The sequence below is a fragment of the Bos grunniens genome, chromosome 7 (assembly GCF_055505025.1).
Source record: "Bos grunniens cultivar Pamir isolate PY7600 chromosome 7, Bosgru_T2T1.0, whole genome shotgun sequence".
Lineage (NCBI taxonomy): Eukaryota > Metazoa > Chordata > Mammalia > Artiodactyla > Bovidae > Bos > Bos grunniens.
This window is the reverse complement of record NC_141171.1, coordinates 6,947,197-6,961,304: the sequence shown is the minus strand read 5'-3', so window position 1 is coordinate 6,961,304 and position 14,108 is coordinate 6,947,197. Positions and strand designations below refer to the sequence as shown.

Here is a 14,108-nt window from a genome sequence, read left to right as displayed (position 1 = left end):
ACCCTCATCCCCACCTCTGTGGGTTGGCGGTTTTAGGCCTCTGTGGAGGCCCGGGGCAACCCGAGGCGGTGGAGAGCGCGGGCCGCAGCCGGCTGGGAAACCAATCCTGGAGCCAAGGGGCTGCGCGACCCTTGACCAGAGGTGGTGAAGCGTGTCGGGGACAGTACCTTCGGGCCAGTACCGCCCTCTGGGATCTCGGCCCGTTTTCTTTATGCAGCGATTTTTGTGTATTAGTCCCTGAAGCAATTTCTTAACGTTCACTGTGACACTGAGTTACAAGGGCTAGGGGAGGTGGTTGGCGGGAGTGCTATTTTCATGGAGGGAGAGACCGAGGCACAGACACAGTGCTCACGGCCACATCGGTCACAGAAAAGTGGCGGGTCTAGGAGCTGAATCCAGAGTCATTTGTTCATTTAGCTGATAGTTGAGGAGCACTTACTAAATGCCAAGCAGGGTGCTAAGCCTTGGGCTGCCTTTGATGAGCGAAACCAGGGTCAGTCCCTGAACCTTGGCCTTCTGGAGCCCACGATCTGGTGAGTGAGAGGGACACTCATCTTAAAAAGCACAAATAAAGGTAAATTGCTGTGGTGGAGCAGTGAGGATCTAATAGAGTCAGCCTCCACTGGGGATAAGGCAGCACTGCCCAGGGGGAGTGACAACCCCGCTGAAATATGAAGGAGCAGCAGAATCCTAGGACCCACTCCCAGGGGACTTTTCTGGGGGGGTTTCTAGGAAAGCTTTTTATAGGAGGGATCTTGAAGCCTTTCAGAAGTGGCCTGCTGCCTTCCCTCAAGTCTGCCCTGGCTAGAGGGCAGGTGATACCTGGTCTCTTGCATTGAGAGGTAACAAGAATAGGAAAGTTTGTTGTTGTTGAGTCACTAAGTCCTATCCGACTCTTTTTGCGATCCCATGGACTGTAGCCCACCAGGCTCCTCTGTCCATGGGATTCTCCAGGCAAGAATACTGGAGTGGGTTGCCATGCCCTCCTGCAGGGGGTCTTCCCAACGCAGGGATCGAACCCATGTCTTCTGCATTGGCAGGCACGAACAGGCAGATTCTTTAGCACTGAGCCACCAGGGCTTCCTGTAATAGGACAGGGCCAGCAACATTTAACCAGCCCCACATCAGTGAGTAAAGGAAACATGGGTGCCAGTCCCAGGTGGAGTGGGCAGGAGTGTGCCCAGAAGCAGTAGGGAATGAAGAGCTGAAATGCCTGCCCTCGCTGCCTCACTCCCCACCCCCAGTACTTTCCCAAACCTCCCTTAAGTGGGTTGCCTTCCTTGGATGCCACCCAAAGTCAACAACTAGTGAGGCCCTGTGTTCGGCTCCCTTCTGAGGACGGGAGGTTGAGAAAGTTGAGTCCTTGGAGGCAAAGAAAGACACAGGACACCCCAGGGGTGGGAGGGTGCAGTATTCCCTGAGTTTTTGTAGCATGTTTGTTTGTTTTTTAATATTTATTTATTTTTAATTGGAGGATAGTTGCTTTACAGTGTTGTTTTGGTTTCTGCATATATCAACATGAATCAGCCATCGGTTTACACATGTTCCCTCTTGAACTTCCCTCCCACCGCCAACTCCCCCACCCCATGTAGCGTGTGTTCTTGTTTCCTCCCTGGCCACCATGTCACCAGAGGTGCCATAGGCCACCTCCTCAGATCACTCATTCTTCCAGCGAACATTTCATGAGCACCTTGCATGCAGCAGGTTGGGGGCTGAGCTCAAAACCTGCCCCTGCTGCTCAGTTGCATGACCTCGGGCCAGCGTGTGAACTCGCTGAGCAGACACACGAGACAAGCGCAGCACCACCCATGGTCCACAGTCGCCATGGCCCTTGAGGTCTTGTAGGCGAGGTGCGTGGAAACTGACAGATCCAAGCAGCTGCATGGGTCCAGATGATCAGTTAGCCACCACAGCAAGGTTGAGGCCCTCAGGTAACCCCGTTGCCCAACCTCAGTGTGGGCTGGCCGGATAAGTGGTTACAAAAGGCTTCCTGGAGGAGGGAGATGCCAGCGCTGGGCAGGCGACCAGGTGGCAGTCAGGTGGACGCACAGGTGTCACACTAGGCCCACGGGGTCAGGGGCAGCCCGCTGAGGCTGGGTAGTCATGGGTAATGCTGGAGCCTGGAGGATGGGACCCAGTGGGCCGTGGGTGAAGGGGGTCCAGAGGGGAGAGTGGGAGGAGACCACTTTGATCCCAAGAAGGAACAGCTGCCATGAGGAGACTGTAGCCTGGGAGAAGCCTGATTATATGTGTCTTTCAGAAGAGGCTGCCATGGGTGGGTTTGCCTCCCATCCCCCCTGACCACCCCGCATTTGTTATTCCACTCCCCTTGGGCCTCGTGTTTTGAAAGTCTGCCTTCTGCAGAAACTGCGTTCAATAAAAAAGGAAGGTAATGGGACATCAAGTAGATTCTCATCCACACGTGTACCTGCCAGCCAGCACTTCTGATCTCCAAGGAAACCAGCGGGGCCACATTGAGCTGATGGAAAGCCCTCTAGGACGCTTCGCTGCCCTTATCTTTCTCACCTCTCTGCAGCTTCTGGCACCACTACTCTGCTCCTCAGCAGGCTTCCATTGGCCTCGTGGTTGCTGAGTCTCTGTTTCCCCCGTTTCTCTCACTGCTGCCCCTTCTCTCCAGCCCACCCCTCGGATGTTGGCTCCTCTTGCTTGGGCCTGGCATGCCTCACATACTGTTGCTCTACTTGGGGTAGGCTTTGACTCATTCATTCATTCCTGTTTTTTGGCCATGCCTCGCCACCTGCAGGATCTTAGTTTCACGAGCAGGGATTGAACCTGTATCCCCTGCAGTGGAAGCACAGTGTCTTAACCACTGGACTGCCAGGGAAGTCCCAAGGGGCAGGCTTTGATTTCTGTCCCTGTGCCAATGACCCCTGAATTTGTACTAAAGTCCGGAGCACTCATCTGGAGATCCGCGGGCTGTCAGGACACCCTGGAGGTCTCACAGCTGTCACAAACTCGGCATTTCCTCAGATGAGGTCTGCACCACCCCCCAGCCCTGCTGTCTCTCTCCCTCTCAGGGAGTGACACCGCTATCCACACAGGTGCCCATTTAGAGACCTGGGCATTATCCTGCCCTTGTTTGCCTCACCACCACGCTCAGTGCAGAGACATTTACTGAATAGCTGCTATGGGGCCAGGGTCCGAGGCTGCCCTCACTCTACTTAACCAGTGCTCCTAGGTACCCACCGTGGGCTCTGCCTCCCATCCCATGGCTTTAGCTCCACTGGCCCCTCTGCCTCTATCCCACCTGTATCCTAAGGGCTCAGTTTGAAGGTCACACCCTTGCCGAGTCTCTCATCTCCCTTCAAGCAAATAGCTCAGTGCAGGGACCCTGTTTGTCTTGGTCTCCCTGGTGTCCCCAGGCCCTGCATAGTGTATGGCAGAGAGCATGAGTGAGTGGGCCTCTGCAGCCTGTGTGATGAAGGTGAGCAAAATATATTGCTCCCTGCTCTTTCCTCGGAATATACTGGGGCCTCAGGGGCTCCATGCCAATTGAATCCCCCAAAGTTGGATAACCTGGAGTAGAAGCTGGGCTTCGGAAGCCCAGGAGAGCAATGTTTATTGAGTGGAAGTGGCCCTGCAGGGATTGAGAAGTGGGGTTAGAACCCGGGCTCTCCTTTGTTCACTGTGACCTCAGGCGGGTGGTGCCACCTCTCCAGACATCGCTTTAAAAATATCAGTCCACTTCATAGTAGTGGGGATTTATATGAAGTAGTATATACTTCTGGCAAAGAATATATGAGAGGGTATGTCATAGTCCCTGGGCCAGGTACCCATAAGCTCACCCACTGGGTGCTGGGTCTCTAAGAGGCCTTCCGAACAGCAATGAGTGCACAGGGTCCCTTGCCCGTAGGCCACAAAGGAGAAACTAAGAAAGGAAGGTTCTTTCTCGGTCACTCACTTGACTACTCTCTCTCTCTGGCTTGCAGCAGTAAGACAATGTATTTTACGAAACGAAGATTCTGTGGGAAGGAAATGGCAACCCACGCCAGTATTTTCCCATGGACAGAGGAACCTGGAGGACTACAGTCCGTGGGGGTCACAAAAGAGCCGGGCACGACTTAGCAAGCATGCAGCAACAAAGGTCCTGAGGCAGGCGGTTCCCAGGCTGGTTGGCGCAGTGGTGTCATTCTTTGCACACTGCTGCGTCCTGCAGCTGGCTGTCCTCAGGGATGCACGCGAGCAGCAGCTGCTCTGGGCAGCACCTCCAAATAGAGCCTTGCTCACCGTGGTGTAGCTCACACTCCTCTTTCCTTCAGTGAGTTACATGTAATTGACTGCTCATATAAAGCATATCGTTCGATGAGTTCAGTCATTGTATACTCCCAGAAAACCGTGGGCACACTGTCACTTCCTAAAGGTTCCCCACACCATCCATGTCCAGCCTGTCCCCAAGCAGCCACTAATGTATTTTCTGTTACCATTTCCCAGCATGTGTTTGTGTAGGTGGAATCACATTCCATTGTCTGGTTTCTTTCCCTTTGTTCAGTGATCCTGGAATTCCCTCCTGCTGTCACCGGTCTCAGGAGTCATTCCTTTTCATAGCTGAGCAGTTTTCTGTAGTGTGGTTGGACACAATTCTTGTCTCCACTCACCTGTTGAAGGATGTTGGCATTCTCGGCAACCTGAGTCTACTTAAAATAATGCGCTGTGAGCATCCGCACATGTGTCTTCATGTGGATGTCTGGTCTCCTTTCTCTTGGATAAATAAATACCTAAGAGAGGAATGGCTGGGTTATAAGCTGATTTTAGCTTTCTGAGAACCTGTCAGACTTTACCAAAGTGGTTGTCCCATTTTACATTTCCATCAGCAGTGATGCTGCACATCTGGACCCATGAGAGAGAGATGAGGAGAAGGGTTTCTTTTCAGGTCACGGGGGATCTAGTAGGTGTACACACTCAGCAGTGTCCCTCTCCTGACAGAGCCAGAAGAGCAGGGTGCATGAACATGGAAAGGCATGGAGAAGGTCTGCATTGAGAGCCTGCAGGACCTTTAACCTGGTCTCCCCATGATTCAGTGCTGGACTCTTGCCCCACAGCCCCCTCCCATGGCCCCCATACAAGGACTCTCAGTAGCCCCAGTAGATGTTCACGTGGGTATGTGCTGTCCTTGAGGAGTTCCCTGGGGCGTGGAGATCAAATGGCCCTTTGATGGACAGGCGTGACTGGGGTTCCCAGGAGGGCCAGAGGCTGGTGGAACTCGAGGTGAAAGTGCCTTCCCTCTCTCCCACCCACACAGGTACTCATCTGCCGGAACTACCGTGGCGACGTTGACATGTCAGAGGTGGAGCACTTCATGCCCATCCTGATGGAGAAGGAGGAGGAGGGCATGCTGTCACCCATCCTGGCCCACGGGGGAGTCCGCTTCATGTGGATCAAGCACAACAACCTGTATCGTATCCCTTTGTTGGGGGGTGGGGGAGATGGCTCCTGTGTGGGCTTGTGTGTGCGTGTGTGCACACATGTACACACGTGTAACTGAGAGCTGCTGTCCGCAGGGCTGGCTGGCTCAGGCCAACGGGGGGCCATCAGGCACAGCCCTGTCTTAGGCACAGCTCCCTGCTGCCTAAGGATAAGTGTGACAGGTCCAAGGAGCCAGGACAGGTTGCTTGGGGAGGGAACATCCCAGTGGAGACCTGCAGGAAGGCCAGATGTCTGCCACAGGTGTCTGCTGGCACGAGGCATGTGAGGCCTGGGTGAAGTCTCACTCGGCAGCTGCAGTGGGGATGACTGGAGCCCTAGAGTGGGGTGCATGGTAGGAGCAAGGCCCCGTGGTCAGCAGGGTGTGCGCTGCAGGGCCCTGTAGGAAACCACCTGGATGAAGTGTGTTGGGAAGTCTTGGGAGGGTTTCAGGCAGAGGGCTGACACGGTCTGATTTGCATTTTCTGCATTTTCTCTGGCTGCTGAGTGGAGAGCAGACTTCAGGGATCAGAAGTGGACATGGGGAGGTGGGGGGGTGCGCAGAAGCCTGGACTGTGAGGGGTGGTGGGATACAGAGAAGGGGAGAGGTTCCTCCCCACCCTGCCCACATCTCAGAGCCCCCTACACTCAGGCCCATGGGGAGGCCTGGCTAAGCCAGTTCCCATCCAGGAGGGCTGACCGGCCATCCCGTGGCTTTGGCCAACCCTTCTAGGTGCATTCTGGTATCTACACTGCTGCAGGAAGAGCCTGGCTTCGCAGCCCACAGCCCCGTGCTCCGGTCGCCATGTGAGTGGAGGCAGGTCCTCACCTCCCCCTGGTCCAGTGAAAGCAGTGACCCCTCCTTGCAGCGCTGTTAGTGTCAGCTGAGCTGTGGATGTGCAACACACCCAGGCACCATGGGCTCTGTCCCCTTTTCCATGTTCTTGGACACAGACGGGACCTTGCTAGTGAAGGTGTGGTCCACGGGCCAGAGCATCCCCTGGGAGCCTTTTGGGAATGCAGAATCCTGGGTCCATACAGCCTTGCCAGGTCAAAGCTACACTAGAGCAGGGCCATCCCTCGTGATGTGTGTGCACGTTGCAGGGTGGAAGGTGTTGGCCCGGGACGCTTACCCACGGCCCTGAGGCCTGGCTCCCTGCAGTGCACCTCTGTTTCTTCACCTCTCTCTAGAAGGGGCAGCTCTGCAGAGTGTGGCAGGCAGCCCATGAGCCAGGAAGAAATTGTCTGAGAAGCTGCCCTGGGTCTGGGCATGGGTGCCCAGCTGTGGGGGGTTGGGGAGTAGCGGTTCCGGCTCAGCAGGAGCCGTCAGACCAGTTCCCAGTGGGGCTCTGGTGCCCATGCGTGGGCAGCCGGTGAGGAGACGGCGAGGGCTCATCCCTCTGGATGCCAGTGCTCAGCGCACCCTGCCTGAGTGGGCATCTACTCACCTTCAGCCCAAGTTCCATTGTCAGGTGGCAGTCTCCAAGCCCAGCCAAAGGGTTGGAGGTGCCCGTTGCCCCTCCTTGGAAAGCACCTGGAACCCGTGTTGCCTGGACTAGGGAAGCCAGCACTCCCCTGATTGGCCCAGCGTCCATTTCCTGAGGTCCTGTGCTGGGCTGGGATGAGGCTGGAAGTGGGGTGGAGACGGCCCCTTTCTCCCTCCTGCCTCCACAGCTTGGCACTGGGGTGGCCAGGGTGCAGTGCAGAGGAGCTGTTCTCCCAGGTGATCAAGCCCTTAGGGAAAGAGGAACAGGAAGTTCCCAGTACGCACTGACCCCAGGAGCTGGGGACACGTCCCATGTCCAGAGTGTGTGCCAGTTTACGCCTCACCTCGGTGAATCCATTCCCGGGCCCCTGTTATGCTGTTAGCGTTGTTCAGTTGCTAAGCCATGTCTGGCTCTTGGTGACCCTGTGGACCGTTGCCTGCCAGGCTCCTCTGTCCATGGGATTCTCCAGGGAAGAATACTGGAGTGGGTTGCCATTTCCTGTTCCAGGGCATCTTCCTGACCCAGGGATCGAACCCACAGCTCCTTCTTGGCAGGCGGGTTCTTTACCACTGAGCCACCTGGAAGCCCATGGGTGAGAAAATGGAGGCTTCATTCAAAAGGTTTGCTTCAGGGGAAAAGACACAGGCGCGAGCCAGAATCAGCCCAGGCCAGGGAGCCCGGAACCTCAGGAGGGTCTTGTAGGCGATGGGCTTTGGAGGAGAGCAGATTGTGCTCCTGGTTTCCGCTCTAGGATGAGTCATGCTGCTCTCCTGGGACTGCTCACCTTACTGAAGTGCCCTCTGCCATACCTCGAGCTTCAGCCCTCCGCTCAGGTGTCACCTCCCCTGGGCAGTGCCCCTCACCCGGCAGCTGCGGTGGGTTTCCTGTGCCCCTGCTGCCCCTCTGTCAGCTGAGCACCCCCTGGGAGCCGGGACCACCCCTGTCTGTGACCACGGTGCCCAGGCCTGGCTCAGACCAGGAGCTGGGGAACCCTGAGCGCTGAGTCAGTGACTGGGGGCGGCTCCAAAACATGCAGGGCACGGGAGTCTGGGAGGTGGCAGCCCTACCTCTGAACGCTCCTTAACTGTGGCCGCCGTGCAGTGGTCGCCACCTCCAAGAAGAACGCGTGCGTGTCGCTGGTGTTCTCCTTCCTCTACAAGGTGGTGCAGGTAAGTAGAGGCACAGGGGCCGTGAAGGGTATCCGTCGCCCTGCCCTTCAGTGTGCCTCCCTATCTTGGCCACCCGAGGGCCGTAGCGTCCCTGGGGGAGCTGGAACCCCAGGAAAAAGACTGAGGGAGCAGGACAGGTGTGCCCACAGCTGGCTGTGGAAGGCTGGAGAGTGACCCGCTGAGTCAGGGATTAGGGAGGTGGGTTAACCAGGAGGAGGGTGGAGCTAAGTTCTGCTCAGAATCTCCTTGTGGGAGCTCTAAAGGCACAGTGGCCTGAGGCCCCACCTTAGAGAATGGTGACACATGCCAGGCCCACATGCCAGGCCCAGCTGCCAGCGAGATGGGGAGACAGAGCAGCATGTGCAAAGGCCCTGAGGCAGAAGTGCCTGTGGTGCCCAGTGTTCCGGGACAGAGTGTGGAGCTGTCAGCAGGGTGGCCAGGCTGGACTTCAGGGTGGGGCTTGCTGCACAGGGCCTAGTGAGGCGTTTAGATTTTGTTACAAGTCTGGTGAGAGATGGTGGACGGCTTTAAGCAGGAGCCTGACAAGACCTGATTTAAGATCCTCTCCGGCAGCTGGGTGGGAAAAGAACCTAAAGGCAGCAGGGAGGAGGGGGTGGAGGGGCCTGGCTGACGTAGGGCTTCATGGGGTTGAACAGAGTGGACAGTCCGACCCAGGAGGCTTGGGGTCTGCCCAGGAAAGCTTTCATACTCCAGATGGTGTCGTGTGCAGCCTGCTCAGCAGTCTCCTCTGCTCCACGGTGGGGGGTGGGGCAGTGAGGACACGGGGCAGGAGAGGCCCCACGTGCGGGCTGAGGGGCAGCCGGCATCCCCAGGCTGTCGCGGGCTAGTCGGCGCTATTTGTGATTTCAGAGGAGCAGCCCAGCAGTTGCCATCCTGGGGTGTAGAGATGGGGAAGCAGGAAGGAGGAAGGTTCTCCCAGCAGTGACTGGCATTGCCTTCCTGCTTCCTTGTTTGTGCTCCCGAAAGACCTTCTGTCAAGTTGCTCTTCCCCTTGGCTCCCCTGGTGCCCCTGCTTTCATCATGTGAACTTTCTGTTGAAATGGGGCAGGCTTATCTGCAGGCACAACTGTACAGACTGGGGTTCAGGGAGGTCACGAGAGGCCTAAAGAGCTCCTTGTCCTGTCCACAGGGGCCTTTGTCCCTCATCTGAATCACTCCTGATTCAGAGGCAAAGGGTCAGGGTGAAAGAGAAGCTGGGAAGAGGCCCCAGGCCTGGAGGTGTCTGTCAGGGAGAGGAGGAGAGTGGGCCTGCAGGTGTGGGAACTTGGGCTTCTGAGCAGGTCTCAGTCCCCTGCACACCCCCAGTCTGGCTTGCGCGTCACAGCCACTGCTGTCCGCCTGCCCACATTCCCTGAGCCCAAGACCTCATCCAAGCACCCCTGGGAACCAGGCAAACACAGCTTGTGAACAGAAGGGCTATTGGCAGGGGCCTCGGGGCACGAAGTGCAAATGAACTTGTGCAGGCGTTCATCCCCTCCTCATCTCTCCTCTCACTGATCTGCCTCCCACGGCAACACTGCAGGTATTTTCGGAATACTTCAAAGAGCTGGAGGAGGAGAGCATTCGAGACAACTTCGTCATCATCTATGAGCTGCTGGATGAGCTCATGGACTTCGGCTACCCCCAGACCACAGACAGCAAGATCCTACAGGAGTGAGTGGCTGGGATGGGGCCCGGGGACGGGTGAGTGGGGGTCAGGCCAGGGCTATGTCATGTGTTGAAGTCATGGGCAGGTTTGGAGGTGCAGGAGGCAAATGTGTAATCACGTCGCTGGTCCCCTGCCTGTCTCCAGCCCACCAGGAGTTTCCTAAGTTCCTGGGGCAGCTTTGGGTCCTTTTGCACTCAGCATCACTGCATGGCATGAGCACTTTTCCTGTTGCTGGGTCTTCGTTTCTGTCCACAGACGTGCGCTCGGTGCTGTGTTTGTAGGGAGTCGCCTGCCGCTGTTCTGTTTTTGTTTTTAACATGCTTGTTTAGTTTTGACGGCTTTGGGTTTCAGTTAGGACACGCGAGGTCTTCCTTGCAGCACGCAGGCTTCACTCTAGTTGTGGCATGCAGGCTCCAGAGCGAGTGGGCTCTGTAGTTTGCGGCCCAAGGGCTCTCTAGTAAAGGCACAGGGGCTTAGTTGCCCCGTAGCCTGTGGAATCTTAGTTCCCTGGCCAGGGATCGAACCTGCGTCCCCTACGTTGGAAGGCAGATTCTCAACCACTAGACCACCAGGAAAGTCCCACTGCCTTTGTTTTTACTGTCATAAATGAGATTGTGATGAAAAAGCTCCCTCCTTTGGAATCCTGTGCACCAAATAATGGTCACCATTGATTAAGCACGTCTTGGGAAGCAGGCCTCTTGTGAGAGCTTTTTTCCATTTCACTTAGAGCTGCTGTCTTCCCATCTTACCGGGGAGCAGAGGGGCACTCAGAGAAGCCATGTGACTTCAGCACACCCCGCATCTGTTGTTCCCCAGGTGTCTCAGTGGTAAAGAATCCACCTGCCAATGCAGGGGATGTGGGTTTCATCCCTGGGTCAGGAAGATCCCCTGGAAGAGGGCATGGCAACCCACTCCAGTGTTCTTGCCTGGGAAGTCCCATGGGCAGAGGAGCCTGGTGGGCTGCAGTCCACAGGGTCAGGTGGCACATGACTTCTGACTAAATAGCGAGTGGAATCAGGGTCACCAGGTCACTCTCCTAGGGAGGTCAGTCTCCTCTGCATGCCCAGCTGGGAAGCATTTCATGCCCACTGCTTGTTTTCTTCACCAGTGCTGGCTCCTTGCTGCCCTGAGACTGAGAACTCTGTACTCATTGTAACTGAAGAGTGTGTTGGGGTTTTAGAAATCGTGATTTTGTTGTGTTAAATGGCCCCAGGTGAAACCAGAACCTGCCTCTCCTGGCGCCTGCTACAGGGAGGGGCTGTTTTCAATATGTCAGTGCCTGAGCCAGCTAACTCTGAGCCCGGGCCCACAGGTACATCACTCAGGAAGGCCACAAGCTGGAAACGGGGGCCCCGCGGCCCCCGGCCACTGTCACCAATGCAGTGTCCTGGCGCTCGGAGGGCATCAAGTACCGGAAGAACGAGGTGTTCTTGGATGTCATCGAGTCCGTCAATCTCCTGGTAGGCTTCCTTTTCTTTTTTAAAAAATGTGTCTTCTTCGTGATTGGAAATAAAGCAAACTTGACTTTTAAAATTAGCAAGGCCCTGAGAAACAGTTTCTGTGTGATAGCAGATCAGCGGGATTCATTAGGGACTCATTGCAACACGAGCTTGTTTTACCTTCATTAGTTTTTGTTCTTATTTAGAACGAACGCATGCATATCATTAAAAAAAAAATGTCTAGGGTTAGACAGCCAAGAGCTCCAGGACTTCCTGGTGGGCCAGCGGCTGACCCTATGCTACCTCTTCAGGGGGCCTGGGTTCCACCTTGGTTGGGGAACTAGGATCCTGCATGCTTCCAGGCAAAAGTAAAACAATAATTAGAAAGCAGGCAAGTGCAGGGCTCCGCAATCTGAAAGGCCACATCACAGAAGGATTCATTGTCATCTTTCAGCCCCTCCTGCTGTAGGTTTGCAGACAGATATTGTTTTGTGTAAAACTGAGAGTGTAAGGTGTAGTTCTCCTACAGCTGGCTTTTGGAGTTGCTTGGGGTTTGGTTTGTACTGTTTTGTGCATGTTTGTTTCTTTAGTTTTATTTATTAAGTTATTGTTAGTTGGTAACTGACCACATCTTCTGTGAATTTGAGCACATGTACAAACTTGTGTACCCATGATCATAACCGGGCAGCAGAACAGCTCCATCCCCTCAAACACCCCGCCCCTGCTGCCTCTCAGTAGCCACACCCTCCCACCTGTCCCGCCCCAGCAGCTGCGCCTGCGGATCACAGCAGCTGTGTCTTTTTGAGATTGTTGTGTGAGTGGAATCATACAGTGTGTGTCAGTTTGAATCTGACTTCTTTCAATATATGGCCTTGAGATTCATCCACGTTGCTCTGTTTATCCAAATTGTATGTCTTCTTTGGTTCATTTATTTTATACTCTGAATCACAGTTGGTTCATCCATTCACCCATCAAAGGACATCTGGGTTGTTTCCAGTGTTTGGCAATTGTGAAGAGTTGCTATGAGCATTTTCTGTATAGATTTATGTGTAGACAGAAGTTTCCATCTCTCTAGGGCAAATACCCAGGAGTGGGATTGCTGGGTCATCTGGTAAGTGTATGTTTGACTTTATAAGCAACTGTCCAACTGTTCTCCAGTAACATGTTTGCGTTTTCACCAGCAGTGGATGAGAATTCCAGTCGCTCCACATCCTTGATCAGCGTTTTCATTCTTGTCATCCCACTAGCTATCGTGTTATGGCTTTCATGTACATTTCCCTAATGGCTAATGATCTTGCTGTATGCCTCTTTGTCATCCATATATCTGTGGAGGCATGTCTTTTCATGCCTTTGATCATTTTTAAGTTGAGTTTGTTTTCTGATTGCTGAGTTTTGAAAATTCTTTGTATTGGATAGTCTTTTTTTTTTTTTTTCTTTATCCAATGTGATGTGTGATTTGCAAATATTTTCTCCTGAGTCTGTCATTTTTCATTCTGTTGGCATTTCTTTCACAGAGCAGAAGTTTTTGAGAAAGTCCACGTATCAAGTATTTAGGGACTTCCCTGGCAGTCCAGTTGGTTAACACTTCACCTTCCAATGAAGGGGGTACAGGTTTGATCCTGAGTTGAGGATCTAAGATCTCACATACTTCTCAGCCAAAAAACCAAAACAAAACAGAAACAGTATTATAACAAATTCAATAAAGGATTTTAAAATGATCCACAGAAAAAAAATATTCAGAAAAAAACCCAAATATCAAAATTTTAAACTGATTATGCTTTTGGTGCCATGTCTGAGAACTCATTGCCAAACCCAAGGTCACATAGATTTTTCTCCTGAGTTTTCTTCTAAAAGATTATAGTTTTATATTTAGATCTATGATCAACTTTTAGTTAAATTTTATGTAAGGTATGAGGCTTATATCCATTTTTTGCACATTGAACAATTTTTTTCCTTGTTCTAACATCATTTTTTAAAAAAGATTATCCTTTCTCCATTGAATTGCTTTTGCATTTCTGTCAAAAGTTAATTTGCTATATTGTACAAGTCTGCTTCTGGTTTCTGTTCTTTTCCGTTGATCTGCGTACCTGTTTCTTCACCAGTACCACACAGTCTTAATAACTACCTTTATACTACGTCTGAAAACCAGATAATGTGATCCTCCTGACAGTCTTGTTTTTCAAAATTGTTTAGCTCTTTAGTTCCTTTTATAGAGTTTTAGAATCCACTTGCTTTGGGGTTTTGATTGGAATTGAGTTAAATAACTCTGTTAAATCAATTTGGAGAGATTTGATATCTTTAGTATATTAAGTCTCACAATCCATGAGAAATATGTCTCTCTATATATATTTAGATAATATTTTATTTCTTTCATCAACATTTTATAGTTTTTACCATGTACAAATTTTCATGTTAGATTTACACCTGAGTATTTCATTTTGGGGAAGCTATCGCAAATTGCTTATTTTTAATTTTATTTGTTAGAATTCACCTGTAAAACTATCTGAGCCTGGAGATTTCTTTTTCAGAGTATTTTTCACTACAGATTTCAATTATATAACAGCTGTAGGATGGATTAGGTTTTCTGTTTCATCTTGAGTGAGTTTTGGTAGTTTGCGGTTTTTAAGAAATTGGTCTGTTTCATCTAAGTCAGAGTTCATATGCAGTGTTGTTTGTAGTATTCCCTTATTAGCTTTTTAATATGTGCAAGGTCTGTACTGACACCGCTCCTTCATTTCTGATATTGGTAATTTATGTTGTCTTTCTTTTCTCTTTGTCACTCTTAGGAGAGGTTTATCTGTTTCGTTGACAGAAAGAATCGGCTTTGATTTCATCGATTTCCCCTATTGTCTTTCTGTTTCAATTACATTGACTTCTGCTTTTGTCTTCCTTGTGATTTTGGCTCACTTTTCTCTTCTTTTGC

At 52.4% G+C, this 14,108-nt stretch overlaps 1 protein-coding gene across 1 annotated transcript in view; it reads left to right on the top strand.

Moving 5' to 3' along the window:
- The window catches only part of AP1M1 (adaptor related protein complex 1 subunit mu 1), a 29,850-nt gene that overhangs the window by 432 nt on the left and 15,310 nt on the right, over positions 1-14,108 (top strand). Inside the window, exons 2-5 of the mRNA XM_086408659.1 lie at positions 5,261-5,417; positions 8,010-8,077; positions 9,621-9,751; positions 11,059-11,206. Of these exons, the coding sequence (XP_086264785.1) occupies positions 5,261-5,417; positions 8,010-8,077; positions 9,621-9,751; positions 11,059-11,206 (504 nt within the window). The remainder of the gene's footprint in view (positions 1-5,260; positions 5,418-8,009; positions 8,078-9,620; positions 9,752-11,058; positions 11,207-14,108) is intronic.